Raw genomic sequence first — 24,601 nt, forward strand, 5'->3', positions numbered from 1 at the left:
CTGGCTGGTGTTTGCCCCTAAATATTGGTTTTAAACATAAAACCAGAAGCCTTAACTACTTTTAAGCTTTTATCCTGCCTGGTTAAGAAACTGTTACTGTGGATAATTTCTCACTCATCATCATCCCACTAGGAAGTAGTTGTGGTTATGTGGTCATTTCCTATGGATCTCCAAAGAAGTGGAGGGGGCTGCCCCTAAGTCATTCTTTCTTGGAAACAAAAGGAAAAGTATGTTTCACTTTAATTCCATATAAAGTTACACTACAGATAAACAATGGCAGAGCCTGCTGATGAGTTTTACAGGTTCAATTTCTCACATACTCAATTTCCTTTTAAAAAGGCAACATGTTGCTTCAAAGAGCCTCCCACCTGATCAGACACACTAACTCTACAGCTGTTTCCACTAAAGATTGGCACCTCTAGGCCAGGCTTTAACTTCATAACAATAAAACATGAAAGGTTTATCTTACAATAAAAACAAAATGAACATGGAAAAAGCTACGGGTTTGATCTGTGCTGGATTGCTTCTCCCCCACCACCACCTTCTTGCCCAACAGAGCCTCTTTGGAAGGAAAGGCCACAGGAAAGTATACAAAGCATTTTTCACCTTCTCTGACAGCTTTAAATGTTTAACTAGAAAAACAGCCTTGTTAGCCCTCTGTCTGTCATTTCAGTTTGACTATAAATGGGTTCAATGCCGACAGGGAACATTAAGATTTTATGTATCTATATGTTCCTGCCTAATAATAAAGGCTGTTTATGTACAAGCAGATATGAAACCGGAATTAGGTCTCTAACTCTGGGCTCTGGGCCTTTTTTCCCCCCACAAATACACTTTGGTTCATGAGAGGATATACAGTACTCCAAATCAGTCTAAAATATACAAGAACATGTGTTGCATACCCAAGAGATTATTATAAGGATAGTTCAGATAAGCAAATCTTTCAAATAGATTTATGCCTCAATGGTATACATCCAGGGAAAAGCTTTTCTATAAGTTCATCAATGCTCTCTTCAACACATAGTTACCATGAGTTTTAATAGTCTGCTCTGCTCAAGCAATGGTTGGCTTAAGCAATTATAAAAACCAACAGTCACACTTAGATGTGTTTGCTGCTTAAAAAGACCGTTTGAGACTCAGGCCACAGCTATACTTACGACTTACGTAACGCTCTTCTGGTATTTGATTTACCAGTCTGGTAAGGACCAACTAAATCGAACACATAGGGCTCCCTGAGTCGACTTGCGAGGAGTAAGTGAAGTTGAAGGGAATGGTTACTCCCATCAACTTCTCACTGTGGAGATGGTGCCAAGCTCGACTTAACATAGATGGAGTCCATGAACCTTATTTACGTAGCTGGAGTTACATACCTTAAGCCACCTTCTGGGTCCAGTATAGCCTTGGCCTGAACATGAATGGATTAAATATGCTCAATGACATTTGGCACTGTTGCTGTTATTATGCAACATACAGGTTTCTTAATGTCATTTTATTTTGTAGCTCATTAGACAACTACACACACAAAAATTCCAAACTGCATCTCCCTCCCTTCAGGATTGTTCTTTTACATAAAGACCCAAGATATTAAACAAAATGAAGACTGAGCTGCTGGTAGTTACTTGGTTCTAAGAAAATAGTACCCAGTCTGTACAGAGATTAAGCTTCCGGAACTGAAGGTCTTCCTTTTAAGATCCAGACCTGGATAGGACTCGCTAGAAAAAAAAAGACAGTGATCCATCATAATGCCAACTTGACTGGCACAATGGCCACCATTAAAGTAAAGAAGAAGTTCAGCATATAGCAACTTGTCAGTTTCACTGTTGAAGCAAGGATAGCAGTTTTGGGGGGGGGGGGGAAATGGCAGCTGTCACACTAATTAAAAAGCAATTGAAACAGATAACTTTAGAAAGGATACATTAAATTCAGCATGATAAGCTCTAAGGCAGTAGCTAAGTAAGCTATTTGAACTTTTACTTCATAACTAATGAAACCTGAAGCATTTAACAACTTTGTTCTGCATAAATATTATTTGCAGACTATATTCTTGTAATCAGAATTATGACAACGTGCTCTCCATCTTCCTTCCTTCCTAATCATGCCCCCAATGAAGCAGTTCTGTTTGGCAAGACCTGTATATAATAATTGTTGTGCAAAAATGCCTTTGTGGATTAGGACAGGACAGTTCAGCAGGAATTACATTTCTAAGAACCAGTTTTAATTTATTAGATATGCTTAGGGTACAAAAATTTCTGAGAAAAGTCACTTTAAGCAGACTCCAAACTATGTTTCTCAATCTTTTTGAGGCTGCAATCCAAATCTTTCAAGTGCCAATGCTCAAAATCTTCTTTAAAAAAGGTCCCTGTTAAGGTTAGGGATGTGAAAAGTTAACTGGGTGATGCTTACCCGTTACAGTTTACCGGCATCCCAGCCAGGCTGAAGCAGCTCCCCAACATGAAATGGGCCTCTCAGCCTGGCCAGAAGCACACTGTGCCATGGGCAGGGGCTGCTCCAACCCAGCCAGCCTCTATCTGCCTCCATTTAAGTGGTTAACCAGTTAAACAATGCTTAATTAGTTAAATGATTAAACTGGATTTTACATGCCTATTTAAGGTTGTTCAGAGAGCAAACAGTTTCATCCTTCAGGTTTCCCTGACTATAAACTATTAAATAAAAAGTACTCTATCAAACTGAAAATGTATTTGTTTGTAATACTGATTTGAAATACTTGAAATAGGATTAAAGATTCCAGAGATAGTTGTGATTAAATCATCCCTTTAAGAGTAAAATCAGCACAAAAAAACCTTTAACATGATTTCCAGGCACCCCCAAACACCGCCGCTCTTTTTCTGGTGTCCAAAAACAGGCGTCAGCTACTCAAAGGCTTTTCCAGATGCTAGTCAATACTTAAGGGAGGGGAAAGAAAGAAAAAATAAACAGCCCACAATGTTGCCCAGGCATCCTGGATAAAATCCTATAAAATGGTATAAGCAGGTAGCACCAACATGAATTAGTTCTGTTTTTCTCAACTTTTTTTTGTAAAGTACCCCCAGTACCTACAGTTTTCAGACACACAATTATTTTCTACAATTGCAACATATTTGTTTAAACAACTCAATCGTAGCTGGGCAGGTGTAATTGTAGCTGGGTGTAAAAAGTACAAAAATAATAAAGCACTGTAAAACTTAAAACAAAAATTCAGTTTTCTCCAAATTTCAGTTGTGTTGGCATACCCCCCCAGACTTCTCTCAAGTACTCTTAAGGGTACTCATACCACTGACTGAGAAACACTGAATTAGTCTATGCCACAGCCAATAATGAACAGGCTGCCTGGTAGGGCAGAGGGAGAACTTTCCCTCCCTTCTTAAAGAAAAAAAAAGGGGGGGGGGGAGAAGGGAAGAGAGAGAGAAGACTGAAAGGCCACATGTAATTCAGATTTCCATTAACAGATAAGCCAGCATGGCAATACACACCCTGCATCTTATCAATACTACATCAAAACTTTTGTCCAGATTAACATATCATTTAGATGGAAAAATGTTACAGTGGTATCTCACTGACTAAAGGAAATGCCATGGAAAGAAGCCTAAAGCCTCCTCAAATCTCCAGCAAGGAATTTATCATTTACAAGGACAAGTGCCAGCAGTCCTTAAGTTCCTCAGAATTTCTTATAAAAATAAGTTTTATATATCAAGGAATTAAGAGCCAGGAAACATTTCCACCTACTGGCGTTGTGTCGCAGGGATACAATAAATGAGTGCATGGTTTAGGACACCACTTGGCTGAAGTCCCTTTCCACTGGCTGATTGGACTTTTTTTGGCAACATCAAAGCTATGTACCAACTCCCCAAGAATGCACAGCTGGGCTGGGGCCTCATCACTGCACAAATAGAGTGGACCAGAAAGTAAGTATATTTGGCTTCATTTCCCTCAGAGCAGACCTTCTTCCATCCAGGCTTCTGAACAGGCTGCACAATCATAGAAATCCAAACTCAGAATTACCCCTCACTTCTCCCTCTTTCCTTTCAGAATTGTCCCACCCTGCAGCTGTAGAGGTTGAAGTGAAGGCCAAAAAGAACTTTGATTCTCTTCCTGCACACAACCTCAGCTAGTTAGCGAACCAGATGGAGCTATGAATCATAGAACTAGAATGGACCTCTAGAGGTCAGAGTCCAATCCCCTGCGCTCACGGCAGGACCAAGCACCATCTAGATCATCCCTGACAGATGCCTGCCTAACTTGCTCTTAAACGTCTCCAGTGATGGAGATTCCACAATATCCCTAGACAATTTATTCCAGTGCTTAACAACCCTGGCAGAAAGTTTATCCTTATGTCCAACATAAACCTCCCTTGCTACAATTTAAACCCAAGGCTTCTTATCCTATCCTCAGAAGTTAAGGGGAATAATTTTTCACCCTCCTTTTTGTAACAGCTTATGAGATATTATAAAGGAGAGAAGCATCTTCAGAGCTGCTTCCAGATACCTATAGTTGGCCCAACAACTCAACACAAAGCTGATCCCTAACTTGGAAGGCTGTTCTCCTTCTCCAACTCGGCTCCCTCCCTAGAATTACAGAAGTGCAAAGGAGCCAAGCTTTGAAATTACAACTTCAGCTCCAACCTCCAATGGCTGAATGGAGATGGAAGAGAGCCCTGGCTCAGCACAGAGTCCTCCCCCTTCTATAAAGCAACAAGAGAAGTGAGTCAGAAGACATTCCCTGAATTTCAAAGTGCAGAGGAGGCTAAATCCTCCTTTAGCGGGCTAAGGAGAGACAGGACAGAGTAACACATAGGATGAACAGAGATTTTAGAGAAAAAAAATCCTGCAAGACTGGACCCCCAAAAATAATATTACAAAGAAGGGAAAAATAAAAGTAACTTAATTTTAGGGAGGGAGTTGTAATTGAAATTCGGCTACCACCTTTAAGGTTGGGGCTAAACAGTGCTCCCCAACTAAAATTTGAATTTCCAGTGTAAAAGTGGAGAGCCAAAGGGAAGAGACTATATCAACACTGTCGAGTTCAAATACTGAAATTACAAATCTGTGTAAGAGACAAACACATTTTATAGGATCATTTTGTATCCCAAGATCTTTATGTAGCGCTTTTTCCTCAAAGCTGGCTCCTACAGCTTGGGACCAAATCTGCACAAACACACCCCCAGAGCACTGATGAGGAGTATTCTAACATCCATAAACCTTGAAATCCTGGACATCCCATTATCTCAGGTATCGGCACACTTACAGCAGGATTATCTGGCTATGCTGACTCTCTCCTCAGACCCTATGAAGAGAGCTGTAAGTGCTGCTAGCAAGACACCACTGACTTCCTGAGGAAACTACAGAGCATCTGTAATCTTCCTGAAAACACCATCCTGGCCATCCATTGACGTAGAAGCTCTTTACACCAACAATCCACACAAGGATTGACTACAAGCTGTCAGGAACACTATCCCTGATAATGCCACAGCACACTTGGTAGCTAAGCTATGTGACTGTCTCCATATTGGAAATAGTTGTGGATGAGGCCAAGTTATACCTTCAAGTCAGCAGCACTGCTATGGGTATCCGTACGGTCCCACAATTTGCCAACATTTTTATGGCTGACCTTGAACAATATTTCCTCAGTTCTCATCCCGTAGCACCCTTCCTCTACTTACACTACACTGAACCAACATCTGATCTTATGGACCCCCAAGAAGGAGACCCTTGAAGAATTTCACAGGGATTTCAATAGTTTCTACCCCACTATCACTCTTAGGGTTGCCAGACGGTTTAACCAAAAATACTGAACCCCCACACCCCCCCCAAAAGGGGAAAATTCTGTTGGGGGGGAAGGGGGAGACCAAAGTTGAGCCCTCCCCCCCCCCCCCCCCGCAAAAAAAGACCCTGCGAGTTACGCAAAAAAACAAATCAGCATTAAAACCACATGGCCCTTTTAAGTGCATGCAGAGTCAGAATAGGGATAGGAAGAAGAGAGAGGTTGAGCACGAAGACCCAGGGAAGGCATTGCTACCCCTTGCTTCAGGTCGTTAGGCTTTTTGCCGGCAGCCATCTTGTTTTCCTGATCAAGCCAGAAGGTAAGCAGGGGGTCCAGGAGCAGAGGTCTGGGTGCTGGGTCCAGTTGCTGAGTGTGTTGTAGGGTTGCCAGGTGTCCGGTATTTTCGCCTCCTGGCAGGGAAAAAACCCAGAAAATACTGAAACAAACTACAGGACTATGTAGCACTTTAAAGACTAACAAGATGGTTTATTAGGTGATGAGCTTTCGTGGGCCAGACCCACTTCCTCAGATCAAATAGTGGAAGAAAATAGTCACAACCATATATACCAAAAGGATACAATTAAATATGGTTGTGATCATTTTCTTTCACTATTTGATCTGAGCAAGTGGGTCTGGCCCACGAAAGCTCATCACCTAATAAACCATCTTGTTAGTCTTTAAAGTGCTACATAGTCCTGTATTTTGTTTCAGATACACCAGACTAACACAGCTACATTTCTATCAGAAAATACTGGCAACCCTAATCTCACACAACCTGGACCAGTCCACATAAGAGATCCACTTCCTTGACACTAAAGTACAATTAAATGATGGTCACAAATACCACCCTATACTGGAAACCTACTGACCGCTATTCTTACCTATATGCCTCTAGGTTCCATCCAGAACACAGACATGATTCGTTGCCTACAGACAATACAACCGGATTTGCTTCAATCCCACTGACCGACACACATTTACCAGTTCTTTTTTGGGCATTCTTAAAACTTAAATACCCACCTGGGGAAGTGAGGAAACGCAGACAGAGCCAGACAAGTACCCAGAAGTCAAACTACTTCAAGACAGGCCCAGCAAGGGAAACAGAACATAATCACTGGTCATCATCTACAGCCCTTAGCTTAAACCCCTCCAGCACATTGACAATCTACAATTTATGCAGGAAAACAATCCCTCACTCACAGGCCTTGGAAAACAGCCTGATCCTTGCTCAGAGACAACCCCCAACCTGAAGCAAATCCTTTCCAGCAGACACGCATCACACTTCAAACATACTCACCCAGGAACCTACCCCTGCAACAAACCCTGTTACCAACTCTGTCCACACATCTATGCAAGCAACACTATTACAGGACCTAACCACATAAGCCACATCATCAGGGGCTCATACAATTGCATAGCCTCTAATGTGATCTATGCCATCACATGCCAACAATGCTCCCCTGACATGAATATTGGCCAAACTGGACAGTGTCTCCAAAGGACTAGTGGACACAAATCAGACATCAGAAATGGTAACAGATAAACACGTAGGAGAACATTTTAACCTACCTGGTCACTCAATCATGGATTTTAAAGTAGCCATTCTTCTACAAAAGAATTTTACTGCCCAATTTCAGATAGACTACAGAACTGGAATTCATTTAAAAATTTGACACTGTTATTGTCTTTAGTCAAGCTCAGGGTAACTAGTTAACACATTACAAAACCAATTACCTCTGCCTTTAACATCCACATTTTCACATCAAAAGCTATGAGTGGAACACATCCAGACCACTTACTTTCATTAACACAGGTCCTACAATTGACAGTTACTTCTTCTGCTGTTTATTTTATATATAATCTTGAATTTTATTATTTCCACTCCAACTCATCTGATGAAGTGAGTCTTACCCACAAAAGTGATAGAAATGTAGCCATGTGGACGCATGGCCAAGAAACAATGGAGACATTCCACAGAGATTTTAACAACCTACACCCCACCATCAATCTCAGCCTGCACCATTCTACACAAGAAATCCATTTCCTGGACACCACAGTACAAATCAGCAATGGAAAATTAGACACCATTTTCTACAGAAAACCCACTGACTCAGTTACCTACATGCCTCCAGCTCCCATCCAGAACACACCATACGATCCATTATCTATAGCCAAGCCCTTCGATACAACCGCATCTGCTCTAATCCCACTGACAGAGACCAGAAACTTCAGGATCTCTACCAAGTATTTGTAAACCTCAACTACCCACCCGGAGAAATAAAAAAGCAAATTGAAAGATCCAAACGAATACCTAGAAACCATCTACTTCAAGATAGACCCAAGAAAACCAACAATAGAACACCACTTGTCATCACCTACAGCCCCCAACTTAAACCTGTCCAACACATTATCAATAAACTACAGCCTATACTGGCACAGGATACTAAACTCCAAGAGGCTCTGGGAGACAGACCCATAGTCTCCTATGGACAACCACCTAACCTCAAGATGATTCTTACCAACAACCACAGGACATATCACACTAATACCAACCCTGGTACCTTCCCTTGCAACAAACCCCGTTGCCAGCTTTGTCCACATATTCACTCTGCTGATACCATTATTGGACCTAACCAAGTGAGTTATAAGATCAAGAACATATATTCCTGCTCATCCAGAAATATAATTTATGCAATCATGTGCCGAAAGTGTCCATCTGCTATATACATTGGACAAATGTCTCAGACACTTTGCCAAAGAATCAATGCCCACACAACAGATATTAGACAGGATCACAACGAAAAAACAGTTTCTTGCCATTTCAAACAGAAAGGACATTGTCTCAATGACTTGATTACCTGCATCCTGCTTCAAAGACCTTTTAAGACTATACTTGAAAGAGAATCCTCTGAACTGTCATTCATGCTTAAATTCGACACTTTACACCTAAGCTTAAACAAAGACATTAATTATCTTACCCATTACAAAGATAGCTTCCTCAATTACCACCTCTAATATCATTAACTCAGATATTTACCTCCCCCCCCCCATCCCTCTTCTGTTCTGAAATTTGATTTGTCCGTTTCCTATGTGTTCATTTTTTTAATTGTATCCTTTGGTATATATGGTTGTGACAATTTTCTTCCACTATTTGATCTGAGGAAGTGGGTATGGCCCACAAAAGCTCATCACCTAATAAACCATCTTGTTAGTCTTTAAAGTGCCACATAGTCCTGTTTTTTGTTTTACCCACAAAAGCACGAGATAGTATATATGTTAGTCTAAGGTGCCACAGGACTACTCATTCTATATTATATTGAGAAGTGATTTCCCCTCTTAAAGACCTAAGAGTCATTCCCTTTTCACTCTGTGAAACAGGCTTGCAAAACAAAAAGGGGCAAATGGGGTCCCCCTTCTCAAACAAGTTAAGTGTGCTGCCATGGCTGCAAGTTTTGTACGCTAGTTACACCAGGATGCATATTACTTGTCTGTTAGTGTACAGATCAATAGATGGAATCGTCATACCTTAGAAATGGCCCTGTTGTGAGTTAGTGATTAAACAACAAATAGTGAGAATGTAAGATCTGCCAAGTGAACTATCAAGCTACAATGAAAATTGAGTTTAATACAGATGGTTGTGTGGGGGCAACTAGCACAAAAATATGGAAGGATTCCTTTTTCACTGACTATGTGTAGGTCACCTTTTACAAGATGATTTGACCCCTTACATTCTAAAGTCAATCTCATATAACAGCAGTTAATAGGTAAATCCTTCCAAAAATATTTCCAGCCTCTAAACAAGCATGTATCTGACAAGGCTGTTTCATATATGCAGCTATTTAAGTCAATAGGGTTATATATAGGAGTACCCAGGTATATATATAGGGTTATATATAGGAGTACCTAAAGACAGAATTTTGTCCACTAAGTATAATGAAGGCAATATTTGACATTAGTCATTATTTGTGCCTTTGCCAAGGACTCTAATGACCTACACGAGGAAAAAAGACACTAAAAGGATAAATGCAGTACTCTAAAACGTTTCTGATTTGCTTTTTTTAAATTGTCTTCAAACCCAAATTAGACATTACAAAGTAGCTGTAGTCAGCTTGCTGTCTATAAGATAGGAAGATCTGAGCTGAGGCAAAACAAGAAGCAGGAATTTTCTACTTTTGAGGTTGTTTATTCTTCAGGGGATTTTTGGTTTAGGGCCCAATCCTGGTCCCACTGAGGTTCAGATTGATTTGGATGGAAGACAGATAAGACCCTCGTTGTATACATTCATGTGCTACACTTCTGCAAGAGCAATAATCCTGTGGATCAAAAGAATGAGAACTGTTTCTGATCTTTCCATCCTGAAGGATATCAAGCTGCAGACTTCCTGTTGCTATTATTAAAATGGCAGCCCCAAGAGATTACGCAACTCCCAGCTGATATCAATAGGCAGCTTAATTACTTTAAAATGATGTTTTGAAATTTGTTTTCTTAAGTTCTATGTTCTGACTCATTTTTCTGTAATTATCCAAGATAGTAGTAAAAATCACTTTTCTTTTTAGAAGAGGGAGGGGCACATTAGGTTCTTTACACAAGGCAATGCAGCAATACAAGAAAATCAGATATAGTTAAAGACAACTTTTACAGGACTCTTACTCCAAATGTCAGCTAAAATGCAAGACAACACTTGAAAACAAACAGCAAAAAATGCCTTTTAAAAAAAAGATAGCACTCTGTTTAAAGTAGTTATACAAATCCTTCATGTTTACGCAGCACAATGGGAGTCACTGGCATGAAAACAGTGAGCTCCCAAACACAGAGTATACCACTCTATACAGCTCATTGAGTTTTTCCATACAAAAAAGTTTTATTAAACTCTGTTCTAACAGTTATATTCTAGAAATGTCTTTAGTTTACCTTCCAAGTTTGCATTCAATTTCATAAACTAGAATTCTAGAGATTTACACAACAATGATTATAAGGGCAGAGTTAACAGGTTTTCAAGACTATATCCACTTGGTGAAAAAACACTTTGACAGCAATTAAAAGAACCATTCAATGGAATAAAAATTGAACATTATCCTAATGTATCTTCCTAATTTCTTATGCATCTTTATGCGTATTTCTCAACCCCACAATGCCATACCATAAAGGGGACATCTATTCTACCACCACACGCAAGTCAAAAGTCAATGAGGTAGACTGTCTGAGGTGTTGAAAGCTTTTGATCACTCTTTCAGAATGAACTATCTTTTTGCTGGTTAATTTGCTGCCTTTTCACCAGAGCAGAAGCATGTGGGATTGTCCTTGGCCTGCTAAAACAGAACAGCCCATTGGTCAAATACAGCACAATATATCTGAGGACCTACACTGAAATTTATAAAGTCTGTTATGAAAGAAGGAAGTTTGGATAAAGCTTGTGGCAGTAGGCACAGCCTTAGAGATGTGGTTATACAAAGCAACATACTTACTGTGCTCAAACATTTTAAAATGTGAATTTAATTAATTACCACATGCACTACATAAAAAGTTGTGTAACAAGCCCAGTTCTCAGAAAGGTTAATAAAGTTTTACTAGTAAGTACGGGGTATCATAATCCCACTCATAATGATAGGAAGGATTACCATTAATTGCTGACACTGCAAACCAGACAATGAATATTGCTGAAAATTATTCAGATTACAGAATAGACTGACACTTAGAATTATAGAGCTGGAAGAGACCTCAGGAGGTCATCAAGTCCAGCCCCCTGCCCAAGGCAGGACCAATTCCAACTAAGTCAACCCAGCCAGGGCTTTGTCAAGCTGACACTTAAATACCTCTAGGGATGGAGATTCTACCACCTCCCTAGGGAACCCATCCCAGTGCTTCACCACCCTCTTAGTGAAACAGCTTTTCCTTAATATCCAACCTAGACCTCTCCCACTGTAACTTGAAACCATTGCTCCTCATTCTGCCATCACTATTGTGAATATCCTTTCTCCATCCTCTTTGGAACCTCCCTTCAGGATGTTGAAAGCTGCTATCAAATCCCCCCTCACTCTTCTCTTCTGCAGACTAAACAAACTCAAATCCCTCAGCCTCTCCTCATAGGTCATGCGCTCCAGCCCCCTAATCATTTTGGTCGCCCTCTGCTGGACCCTCACCAATGCGTCCATATCCTTTCTATAGTGAGGGCCCAGAACTGTATACAGTATTCCAGATTTGGCCTCACCAGAGCCGAATAAAGGGGAATAATCACTTCTCTGGATCTGCTGGCAATGCTCCTCCTAATGCACCCTAATATGCCATTAGCCTTCTTGGCTACAAGGGCACACTGTTGACTCATATCCAGCTTCTCATCCACTAGAATTCCCAGGTCCTTTTCTGCAGAACTGCTACTTAGCCATTTAGTCCCCAGCCTGTAAAGCTTGGATTCTTCCATCCCTAGTGCAGGACTCTACACTTGTCCTTGTTGAACCTCATTAGATTTCTTGTGGCCCAATCCTCTAATCTGGACCCTATCCCTGCCCTCCAGCGTATCTACATCTCCCCCTAGCTTAGTGTCATCTACAAACTTGCTAAGGGTGCAATCCATCCCCTCATCCAGGTCATTAAAGATGTTGAACAAAACCGGTCCAAGAACAGATCCTTGGGGCACTCCGCTAGAAACCGACCACCAACCTGACATCAAGCCATTGATCACTACCCATTGGGCCCAACAGTCTAGCCAGCTTCCTATCCATTTATCCAATCCATACTCCTTTAACTTGCTGGCAAGAATATTATGGTAGACCTATCAAAAACTTAGCTCAAGTCAAGCTATATCACATCCACTGACTTCCCCATATCCACAGAACCAGTTACCTCATCATAGAAGCTAATCAGATTGGTCAGGCACGACTTGCTCTTCATGAATCCATGTTGATTATTCCTGATCACTTTCCCCTCTTCCAAGTGCTTCAAAATGGATTCCTTGAGGATCCCCTTCATGATTTTTCTGGGGACTGAGGTAAGGCTGACTGGTCTGTAGTTCCCTAGATTGTCCTCCTTCCCGTTTTTAAAGATGGGCACTACATTTGCCTTTTTCCAGTCATCCGGGATTTCTCCTAATCTCCATGAGTTTTCAAAGATAATGGCCAAAGGCTCCGCAATGACATTTGCCAACTCCCTCAGTACCCTCGGATGCATTAAATCAGGGCCCATGGATTTGTGTATGTTTAGCTTTTCTAAATAGTTCGTAACTTGTTCTTTCCCCACAAAGGGCTGTCTACCTCCTTCCCATACTGTGTTGCCTATTGCATTTGTCTGGGAGATGACCTTGCCTGTGAAGACAGAGGCAAAGAAAGCACTGAGTACTTCAGCTTTTCCCATGTCATCTGTCACTAGGGCTATGTCTAGACTGCAGGCTTCTTTCGAAAGAGGCTCTTTCGAAAGCATCTTTCGAAAGAGCCTCTTTCGAAAGATCGCGTCTAGACAGCAGGCGGATCTTTCGATAGAGGAAATCCGCTTTTTCGAAAGAGAGCACCCAGCGAGTCTGGATGCTCTCTTTCGAAGACGGCCTCTTTACATTGAAGAACGCCTTCCTTCGAAAGAGGAACTTTCGAAGGAAGGCGTTCTTCCTCGTGAAACGAGGTTTACCGCCATCGAAAGAAAAGCCGCGTTCTTTCGAAATAATTTCGAAAGAACGCGGCTTGAGTCTGGACACAGGGGAAGTTTTTTCGGGAAAAGGCTACTTTTCCCGAAAAAACCCCTGAGTCTGGACACGGCCTAGGTTACCTCCCTCTTCCAGTAAGGGCCCTAAACCCTCTCTGATCACCTTCTTATTGCTAACCCTGATAACTCCCCCTGCATTCTCGAGCAATATATTTATACTCCTCCCTAGTCAGCCGTCCAAGTTTCCACTTCTTGTAAGCTTCCTTTTTGTGTTTAAGCTCACCATGCATGTCCCCGGTAAGCCAATCTGGTCGCCTACCATATTTGCTTTTCTTGCTGTGCATCGGGATGGTTTCTTCCTGTGCCTTTAATAAGGCTTCTTTAAAATACTGCCAGTTCTCCTGGACTCCTTTCCCCTTCATGTAAGCATCCCAGGGAATCCTGCCCATCAGTTCTCTGAGGGAGTCAAAGTCTGCTCTTCTGATGTCCAGGATGTGTATTTTGCTACTCTCCTTTCTTCCTTTGGTCAGGATCCTGAAATCTACCATCTCATGATCACTGCTTCCCAGGTTGTCACCCAGCTCTACTTCCCCTACTAGTTCCTCCCTCTTTGAGAGTAGCAGGTCAAGCTGTGCATGGTCCCTGGTCAGTTCCTTCAGTATTTGTACCAAGAAGTTATCCCCAACATTCTCCAAAAACTTCCTAGATTGTCTGTGTACTGCTTTACTGGTCTACCAACAGAAGTCAGAGTGATTCAAGTCACCCATGAGAACCAGGGCCTGCAATCTGGAAGCTTCGCTCAGTTGTCCAAAGAAAGCTTCATCTACCTCATCCACCTGATCCGGCAGTCTATAGCAGACACCAACCACAACATCTCGCCTGTTGCTTCCACCTCTAAATTTAACCCATAGACTCTCAACAGTCTTTTTTACTCTCTAAGTACTGGAGCTCCGAGCAATCATACTGCTCTCAGATATAATAGTTAGAGATTTTACCCTCAATATTTAGGAAAATCTTGAACAAAGCAGACAAGATGATGTGAGCCAAGAGAAACCACATTTCAGCTACAGCAGAAGCTAAAGTTAAAAAGTGCCTCATAAAAAATTATTAAATGAAGATTAGAGGCATTTTATACTCAGATGTCAAAACAAACAGAGGATTAGAAGGAAATTAATATTACCGCTATAGTCAGGGTGGGTTATTTATGAGTTTTTAGGCTGCAGCTTGATCATGTACAGGCATATGTTGAAATGGTAAAATATCCTCCAAATAATGGATCTGAGCAGAGTCATCTGAAATAGAAGCCAAAAAACCAGCAGCTTTCCCGGGGTTACTTCTTAGTGACATATGGATTAAAGCATTTAAATCATTTGCCTCACTTAATCATCTGAAAATCCTTTATACTATAGTTTCAAAGATGGATCTTTGCTATTTTACATGTTCTAGAGAATATCAACAATAAGAGAAAGTTGTTCAAACTAGTACCCTGTTGTCAAAGTGAAGGAAATCTGCCAATCTTTCAGCAATTATTGTCATTCAGAATACATACACATTACCTAGAAGACTAGAAGTCTTTAATCAGCAGTACAGAAGTCGAAAATACTGTACTTACCTCCCCATCTTTCGTCACAATAATAGTTCATGACATAACTTAGACAAAAAAGTTCACATGGCCTTTTAAAAGTCCCATGTTATACAGTTTCAAGAAAGGGCTTTTGCCATTATGTATTGACATTCTAACTGCATGACTAACTTGACTTATATACACCCCACAATTCTCTAATTTCATGTTGGAAGAAGCTATGCCATTTTCAGCCTATTGATTAAGTGAAGCTTCGCTCATAATTTTAAAAAGTATAAATTCAGAGCAACAATTATTTAGAATAGTTTTAAGTGTGATTTAAAATTCCTTACCTTTAAAATTAAAAAAATAAAGATCTAGTTTTCTTCTCACAATTCACTCAATTTGGAAAATAAACCTTACCTACATAAAGAAATGAAACTGGCTAATGTATTTCTTTTCGGTTTCATTTTGCAACTGTCCTACATAAGTACTATACTGCAATAATTTGATTGTAAGCACTGTACATTTTTTGGTTAAACTGTGTACGTTCTTCTCCCTTTAAGTCATCTAGACAATCTTAGTAAACACAGAAGTTAGAGACAGCAGGTGCAATCAGTGGCAAAACTCCCATTTACGTCAATAGGCCAGGATTTCACCAAGCATGTTCTATTGATATAATCTTTGTTTAAAAAGTACTTATATTTCAAACACAACTGATTGTAGGCAGCACAGCTCATGTGGCACACCTAAATTTAACATACCACAGACTGTTTTCCCATTCTGATGGGGAAAGAGGGAGGACTCTTATACCTTCCCTTAAGGCACATCTCTGTTGCTGAAAGCAGGAGTAAAGAAAGAATGTATTGCAATGACTAATGGGGTCAAAAGGGGGAATATAAAGACTTGAGCATGTGTGTGCATGTGAAAAATAAGCCTAGTGGCAGGAAAATATAGCATGTCTAAACCAGAAACATAAGCAGGATAATGCAAGCCTATTAAGATTCATGACAGGTATTACCATTCTGTTTCTGAAGACAGTAACAGTTCAGGTCAACCAGATCAAATGCAGAGAGGCTGCCAAGACAGCAAAGAGGAATCTCAATATGATGGTGCACAGGAGTCAAGATATCAACAAAATGGCTTCCATTTTCAGTTTTATAAAGACAGCCTGATTTATAAAGGCAAACTGGCTTTGGAAAAACCCTGACATTTTATATACCTATGGTTGTATCATCAAAGTTGAGTAAAAAATAAATATTATAGGGTCATCAGTGCACCTTGTATTGGGAGGAACTATTTGGTTAAGTAAGTTCTTCACCCACTGCCAACTTAATTTGCAAAGCCATGATGTTACAGTCAGTTCTGTCTAAAACAAGGGTGGGGAACATCCGGACCATGAGCTGCATGCGCTTCATCAGGGTTAAGCAGCTGGCAGGCTGCAAGATTGTTTGTTTATTAAGTATCCACAGGCAGAGCCCTGCAGCTCTCAGCTGGCATGTTCAACACGGTCAATGGGAGCTGTGGGAAGCGGTGGCCTGGCCTGCAGGTTCCCCACCTTGGTCTAGAAAAAAACATGCTTCAGGGTTTTGCACTGATTATTTCACTTATTGTTCAGTATAATAATGATATATTAAGCACCTACCCAGCATGACTGGCAGGCTACATTTAAATTAGGTCTATTGAAGTATGTCAGACATTAGAATTTTAGGAGAGAGCTATTTTCATAGTACATCACTGAACAAGGACAAAGCAGTTCTATTTTTGGTTCATACATTAGGTGAATTATTTACTTATTACAAGTGGTCTTCATTGTAACTTCTTAAATACTCCAACAGACAAGGCTTAAAACATACCTGTTATGAAGTACTGATGTCTTCCTCCCCGTCTGCAAAATGTTTACCACTATTTTACTCTGTATAGAACCTGAAGCTGCTAGTTCTTTCTGTGCATAATCTGGTTGCCTATAAATTCAACCACATAAAGAAAACTCCAAAATAAAGGTTTAAGTTGTGTTTCTGTACTTAAAATAGACCTGACTTTCTTTCATTTCCCCCTTCTCTCCTTCATGTACAAACATTTGAAAGATTTTTTTTCTTCATAAGCAGGAAAATCTCTTTCCCACATAATGAGTATAAGCAAGCAGAATGTGTGCTAAGGCTGATAAATGTTTTTGACATTCTACAGGCTGGGATGAATTGACATAGGCAACCCATATTATAACATGATTTTGCCCGCCAGAGTAAGCCAGACTTACCTGAGCTGTAACTAGATTTAAAGGTGGGAGAAGAACAAAGTGTCCTAACCTAAGTCTCAACACCGCTGTGTAGACAGAGCCTTAATTTTTGATTAACTTACATTATTCCAAAATAACAAAGAGCATGTCTACACTGCAAGCCATTTGAAATAATGGCGATCTGGAGGATTTCTTACTCCAACTCCTGTAACCCTCATTTTACAAGGAGTAAGGGAAGTCAGAGGATGAGTGTACACAGTGCCAAAAACCGAATTAAGCTATTTCGACTGAAGCTATGCAACTGACATAGCTCAAGTTGTATAGTTTAATTCAACTTTTGCTCTGTTGTGTAGATGTGCACAGAGTTGGCCTATCTCCAGTGGCTAACGGAAATCTGTTACAATCAGTTTCAGTCACAACTGAGTTTAAACCATTCTGAATCATGGTTTTAAAGCTCTGTGCACACATAGCTAAAGTTTTACCATACTCTTTGCTCTTCAAATAAACCACTGTCTAAACTGGAAAAGAAAATATGATGGAAAACAACAAAATCTAGACAAGCAGAAACAGTAAATTATGACATGTAGATCAGCAACCCAAAAGTCAAAAATAAAACACTGCAGTACAAAGATGATATGTATAAATATATATCTTGGACATTTACCTGGAATCCTTCCAGGAGTTTAATCACAAAATAAAACAATTACAGTATAATTATAAATAAACTATCTCAAACAACTGTACAGGAAAGCATGACAAACTACACAAGACAGAGGAGTGGCTGCAAGCACCCAGCCAAAAGTTTACCTTCACTAATAAAGACACATCAACAGTCACCACTGGCTTCCTCTCCACTCTTACATCCTATGTTCAGTACACCACTGTTCAAAGACTGGCATTTGCGGCTTTCTGTGACAACAGAACCTGGAAAGCTATCCAAACTTCAGAAGATTAGTTTTTCTTTATTTGAATTATGTCAAATGGGAAAGTTATACAGAGCTCTTCAAAATATTTGTTTTTCCCCTAACTACCACTTCAAAAAATATCTCTGGCAGTAAAAAAATATTTTGATATATTCCACAATTAATGCACACTAACTTTATCCTGAGCACACATTTCCAATGCAAGTTTGGATTATCATATTAAATAGTCAGCTTTAAAGCTGCTGGCTACCAAAAGGAAACTAAGGAAAGTTTTGGTAGCCCATGATAAATTATGGGATACCATTAATTAATCATCAAAATTATCTGATCTTCAAATGAGAATTATTCATTTGATTTCTGTTTTATTCAAAAAAGCTAGTTACCCTGCATTTTTAATAAGCGATTTTATTGCACAAAGAAAAAAAGTTGGCCACCTGTGACAGCCCCAGAGACTGAAATTTTCCGTTGACAGAGTATGTATGAGTAACCACGATGCAATGTCATTTAGTCCATATGTCCATCCAGTCCTTTGTAGCTCTGCAGGGATATTTAACAAGTTTACGGTTGTGGTGAGAGTTTGTATACTCAGCACCTGTGTAGCAGGTACTGAACTAAGACCATGTATACATTTCACACTGAACAGCTGTCACTACTTTCAGTCATTATCAATTAAACACCAGTAAGCTAGATGGCTCATGTACTATGCCTATGCTTTCACAGTTCGTATTGCATCATTATTACTTAATACATTTAATAGCATACTATTAACTTAGCAACTTTAATGCAAAGATCTCAGAGTGGCTTAAGCACATCAACTCCCTCATTCCCACATGGGTGCTGTGCATATTTTGACAATGTTTCACAAGAGTCTTTACTGTGCAAAATTCTGCACCCTCAACATCAAGCTGCATTTAATTCCTTCTCCACAAACTGTTGTATAGGATTACAGGAAGTGTTGACCACACATCCAAACAACAGCAACAACTTTAATCATTAGCCAAGAAAAGACATCCTAAATATACACATTTAGCTTTTTTTTCCCCCCTCTCCAGTCTTCTGGCAATACTAGGAATGTTAAATTTGTTTAATCAACGAATCGACTAGTTGATGGAATTTCTGTCGATTAGTCGATAAGCAGGGGAGCCACAATAGAGTTAGCTCCTAGCCCCACTATACACCAGCCCTTTAAATGTATTAAGAGCCAGAAGCCTCTTAATATATTTAAAAAGCAGACTCAGCATCTGGGACTGGGCACAAGCTGGGAAATAGCTGATTCCCAGCTGGCACCCAGTCCCCACTACCCCCAGCCTCCCCACAGAGAACATGCTGGGGGAGAACTGGCTTTTGCTTATTGGATAGTTGACTAGTTGCTTACATCCCAAGGCCATACTAGAATTCTTTTTTTAATTGTTTTATAGACCCATTTAATTAATCCCCCTTTTAGCAAGTTGTTGGACTCAATGACCTCCTGAGGTCTTTTCCAACCCTATTATTCTGTGAATCTTAGTATCTGCTTTAAGTCATTCATCTTATATACCCTGCCTAATACAGGTTGGACCTCCCTGGTTCAGCACCCTTGGGACCTGAGCTGTCCCGGCCCAGGGGAAGTCAGTGTTCCCCTACTCATGGGCTCTTCTCCGTGGGGCTCCCTGCCCACAATGGCCTGGCACAGCTCCCTACCCTGCTGCCCCAGGATCTCCCAGCTGAGATCACTAGGCCGCTACAGGCCCCACTGCCACAGGTTGTTCCCCGGGTTTCCCGGTTGGTGCTGCCTGGACACCCCACTCTGTTGCCGTAGCAGGTTTCCCAGCTGGGGCTGCCTGGACACCCCACCCTACTCCTAGGGCCAGCAACACGGCCGCTGGGGATTCCAGCTGCCCATCTCCACCAGCCCTGCTTCAGCAGAGGCTGCCTAGTCATCTGGGCTCCGCTGCCACTAGAGGTTTCCCATGGCTCTTGGCCAGGGATGCCTAGCAGGCCTACTGCAGCCAGAGGTTCCCCAGATGGAACAAGAGCGCCTCAACTGCTGACAGGCCCCACTAACAGCTGGGGTTCACCGGCTGGGGCAGGAGCTCCCTGGCTGCCACCTTGCCCCTCTAATGCTGGGGGCTATCAGACCAGGCCACCACTTAGCCCCGTTGATGCCAGGGGCTCCCCATCCACCACCTGGCCCCATCGATGCCGAGAGCTCCCCAGCCAGGGTGAGGGTCTTCATATGCTGCCTGGCCCAGCTGAGTCTCCCCAGCCCATGCTGCTCCTGCCTCTGGGGCTCTCTTTGGTTGATCAACATCTGTGGCCCTGCCAGACCACGAATGTTGCCAAATCAGAGTCACAGATTTGGGAGGTTCAACCTGTAGTCATCTAATAGTGTAGCTCCCCCACCTCTAGGGGCACCAAATGGGGAAGATACTCCACACACCTCCTGAAGTAGCAGGGAAAGAAAGGAAAGGGAAAAGCTGGATGAAGTTCCCGCACTGACACACTAGACTCAGTAGATAGCACCAGAGGCCTATTTCCTTCACCTAGGATAACAGCCTTCTGTAGTTAGCTCAAGTTAGTGTAGTTAGCTCAAGCTATGTGAGAGACTCAAACTTCAAACCCAATCAGTGATTCACGGAGAATGGAGTGGTTGTTAGAGCTGCTCAGAAAATGTTTTTATCATTTTCCTTTCTATAAAGAGAAAGCAGGAAGTTATATGCAAAAAGCTTACTGTTCTCAACTTTGCAATACTTTGATATATTTTATATATAATTATATGAAGGCCCTTTGAAGATCTATTAACAGTATCTAGACCAAAAAAAAGCTTGAGTCTCAATCTAAAATCTGAAATAATTCCTAAATGCAAAGTGTTGAATTTGCTAGTAATGGGATACTCAGATTAAGGTAGTCTATTATTTTGATTTATCTGTTTCAAAAACATACTTGAAACTCTGTGTAAGCAAGGTCCAGACAGAGTGAAAGGTGTTCAGGGAATGTATAAAGCAAAAAATATTAGTTCTGCACCATGCATATTTACAGAATAACAGAACTGGCAGAATAATAGAACCATGAGAGGTCACAAAGTCCAGTCCCCTGCACGCACCACAAGATCAAATACCATCTAGACCAGGGGCAGGCAAGATCCAGCCTGCCAATGTCCCAAGACAGAGTGGGAGCATCGAGCAGGCTCTCTGCCTGCCATGCCCTCGCAGGCCACTCAAAGCAGCAGGTTGTGGGGGCCATGTGTGTCTCTGCGTGCCCACTGTCTGGGGGAGGAGGGCGCTTTGTGCACTATCCCCACCCTAACACAATCTCTGCCATGCGTGAGGCACAGGCAGCTCATGGAGGTCCCCCCCACCCAAAGGGCACACAGTACAAAAAGACATGGCCCCTCTAGCCAGCCACTTTGGGTGGCATGCAGGAGCAATAGGGGCAGGGAAGTACTTGTGCTCCTGCACTTGTATCCCCCTCCCAGACCCTGTACACCCTCTGCCTCTGGTTACAATCCCTTCCTAGACCCTGAATCCCCTCCAACACTCGCCTCATCCAAGTCCGAATCCTTTCCTGCAACCATACACCCTTTCGGACCCTGCATCCCCTTCTGCCCCCAAGTCCTCTGCCCCCCTTTGCTTCAGGCAAACTCCCTCCCAGACCCCACAAGCTCTCCTACATCCTAATCCCCTACCCAGAGCCCCCTTTTGCACCCAACCTCCATCCCACACCCTATACTTCCTTCACTAATATAGAAGAGAGTGGTCCTTGACCACCTACCAAATTCATGGAGTGACCCCACCTCTGATCTAGACCATCCCTAACTAGGGATGTAAAATCACATTTAGTCAGTTTATTGGTTAAAGGTTACATGTAATTAGTTAAATGGTTAACAGATTAAGCGTGAGCCCACGGGTGGGAGACTGGGGAGCTGCTGGCTCCTGGCCACCAGCCCCATGGGGCTGTAGATTAAGGTAAGCATCAGCCAGTAAGGGCAATTCTTATTGTGTAACTGATTAACCAATTACCCATTCATATGCCTATCCTTGACAGGTGTTTCTCTAACCTGATCTTAAAATGCTCCAAGGATAGAGAGTCTGCAACTTCCCTAGGCAATTTATTGCAGTGCTTAACCACCCTGACAGTTTGGAACTTTTTCCTAATGTCCAATTTAAACCTCCATTACTGCAATTTAAGCTCTTTGCTTCTTGTCATCAGGAGTTAAGGAAAATAATTGTTCTCCCTCCTCTGAGTAACAACCTTGCACTACACATTGCTGATGCCAAACTAACAGCATAAGATAGCATCAAAACTTTTGTTTAAAAAAACAGGTTTTCTATGCATGCTGACAGACATCATTAGCAGATTTGTAAAGTTGTTTCCCCATCCTGAGTGAAATTAGCAAAGACAGAATCTATGGCAAAGCAGGGCCTGGTGGATTCTCAACTGGATTAATATACTATACAACTTTTAGGATGGATCTTGTGTGCAACAGAATTGGAGATCTTCATGTCTTTCATGCAAGCTGATCTTAAAAAGAAAGCCACCAGACCAGAAGGAGGTACAAATGTTTGAACCAACAAGGAAAGAATATGAAATAAAAAGAAAAAGACACAAGCAGGTATACAGTTGGCACGGGAAGAACCATTCTGTACTGGGAAGTCTTGAAGCTTTCAGACATAGGCTGGCTCTCTTGCTTGTAACCAGAATTTCATCAAGGTCACCTTCTCAACCAATCCCCTTTCCCACCCACATTGTGCACTCACACGTGTGATACTATAATAAAACTATTCACTAAAGAAACACGTGGCAGGTGTAGAGGAGTACTGGGACTCCCTAAAAAACAGCAAGCAGCACTTATGTGGCACCTTAAAGGTCAGTAAAAGTGGGTCTTGGCCCACAACAACTTATGCTCAAACAAATCCCTTAGAGCAAGGAGTCCTGTGGGACAGTAAAGACTTTTTGCGGATACAGACGGACACAGCTAACCTCGGACACTGGCACTCGCTAGAAGTACTGAAGAAAGTGAGCAGCAGCCTCTGGCAGCTCTCTGCACGCTGCTGTTTCGTACTCTGCTGCTCGCACCCGGGCCCTGCCATGCTGCATGTCACCCGCCAGAGCAGGGGAAAGCCGGGTCCCGATCTCCCCTACGGTGACCGAGACCCTCGCTCTCCCCAGGCCTGTGTAAGTCACAGTGTCCCCAGCCGCCTCCACAGACCGGTCCTGGGATGTCCCCGCCCCGCTCCACTGACTGTCCAGGGTCCCGGCTCGGCCCCCACAGACGGCCGGGTGCCACCCTCCAGCCTAAATCAGGCCCCAGGGCAGGGATCCCTTCCCCCCCCCCATAGCCCGTGACTGACCCAGCTGCCGCCCCGCAGTGACCCAGCCCCCACCCCTCCCTTACCCAGCTTGACGACCGAGTCGGCCAGGCACCGGTCCCACTTCCTGCCCAGCTCGTTCTCCGACGCCATCTTGTTCCCGCCCCCCACCCTGGAGCAGCAGCAGCGGCGCCCGCCGGGTGACTCTCAGCTTCCTCCCCTCTCACGCTTCGGGGGCAGGCAAACATCGCGAGAGCGGCTACAGCCCGGTCCTCCAGTCTCGCGAGACCATGGAGCTCTCCCGAGCCCACGCTGGGGTTGCCAGGGTTACCGCCGCGCCGCTGGCTTCAGCTCCTACGCGGGCTTGACCTTGGGACCAGGCCTGGGGCGGGGATGGGGCTCCTTGCAGGCCCCGCCTTGACCCAGCTCCCCAATGCACATGAATGGGGGGACAGGTTCCCACGCCCCATCCGTGCCAGGGCCTGCTGTAGTCACCCCCTCCCTCCCTGCCTGTTCCTTGAGTCCCCTTGCCCATAGGGGCAGGTACATCCTGCAGGACCCCCCTCCCCCCACTGCTAGAGGCTCTTCCTACGGGACCTCTGTCTCCTCATAGGGCCCAGTCTGTCCCATGGGGACCCCCTTCTGGCAGGACCTGGTACATCCTGCAGGACAACCACCTCCATATGGCCTTCCCATCCCAGGACACAGACGTGCAGGTCAGGGCTGTTACCTATCTGGGTCTCTCAGGTTACACTGTGAGGCTGTGTCTACACTGGGCCACTTATTCCGGAAAAGCAGCTGCTTTTCCGGAATAACTTGAAAGCTGTCTACACTGGCCGCTTGCTTTTCCGGAAAAGCAATGATGATCTAATGTAAAATCATCATTGTTTTTCCGGAAAAACTATGCTGCTCCCGTTTGGGCAAAAGTCCTTTTCCGGAAAAACTGTTCCGGAAAAGGGCCAGTGTAGACAGCCCAGTAGTCTTTTCCGCAAAAAAGCCCCGATTGCAAAAATGACGATCGGAGCTTTTTTTGCGGAAAAGCGCATCTACATTGGCACAGACGCTTTTTCGGAAAAAGTGCTTTTCCGGAAAAGCATCCTGCCCATGTAGACGTGCTTTTTCCGGAAATATTTATAACGGAAAACTGTTCCGATTTAAGCATTTCCGGAAAAGAGTGCCAATGTAGACACAGCCTGAGGGTCCTCCT

The 24,601-nt window shown here is 42.7% G+C and overlaps 1 protein-coding gene across 1 annotated transcript in view; it reads right to left on the bottom strand.

Annotated features, from left to right (window-relative positions):
• MICOS10 (mitochondrial contact site and cristae organizing system subunit 10) overlaps window positions 1-23,632 on the bottom strand; it is a 31,610-nt gene extending 7,978 nt beyond the window's left edge. Inside the window, exon 1 of the mRNA XM_075906877.2 lies at window positions 23,481-23,632. Coding sequence (XP_075762992.1) covers window positions 23,481-23,547 — 67 coding nt within the window. The 5' untranslated portion in view covers window positions 23,548-23,632. The remainder of the gene's footprint in view (window positions 1-23,480) is intronic.
• Between the last annotated feature and the right edge of the window lie 969 nt (window positions 23,633-24,601).

Source organism: Pelodiscus sinensis, chromosome 24 (assembly GCF_052426305.1).
Source record: "Pelodiscus sinensis isolate ZL-2025 chromosome 24, ASM5242630v1, whole genome shotgun sequence".
NCBI classification, from domain to species: Eukaryota; Metazoa; Chordata; order Testudines; family Trionychidae; genus Pelodiscus; species Pelodiscus sinensis.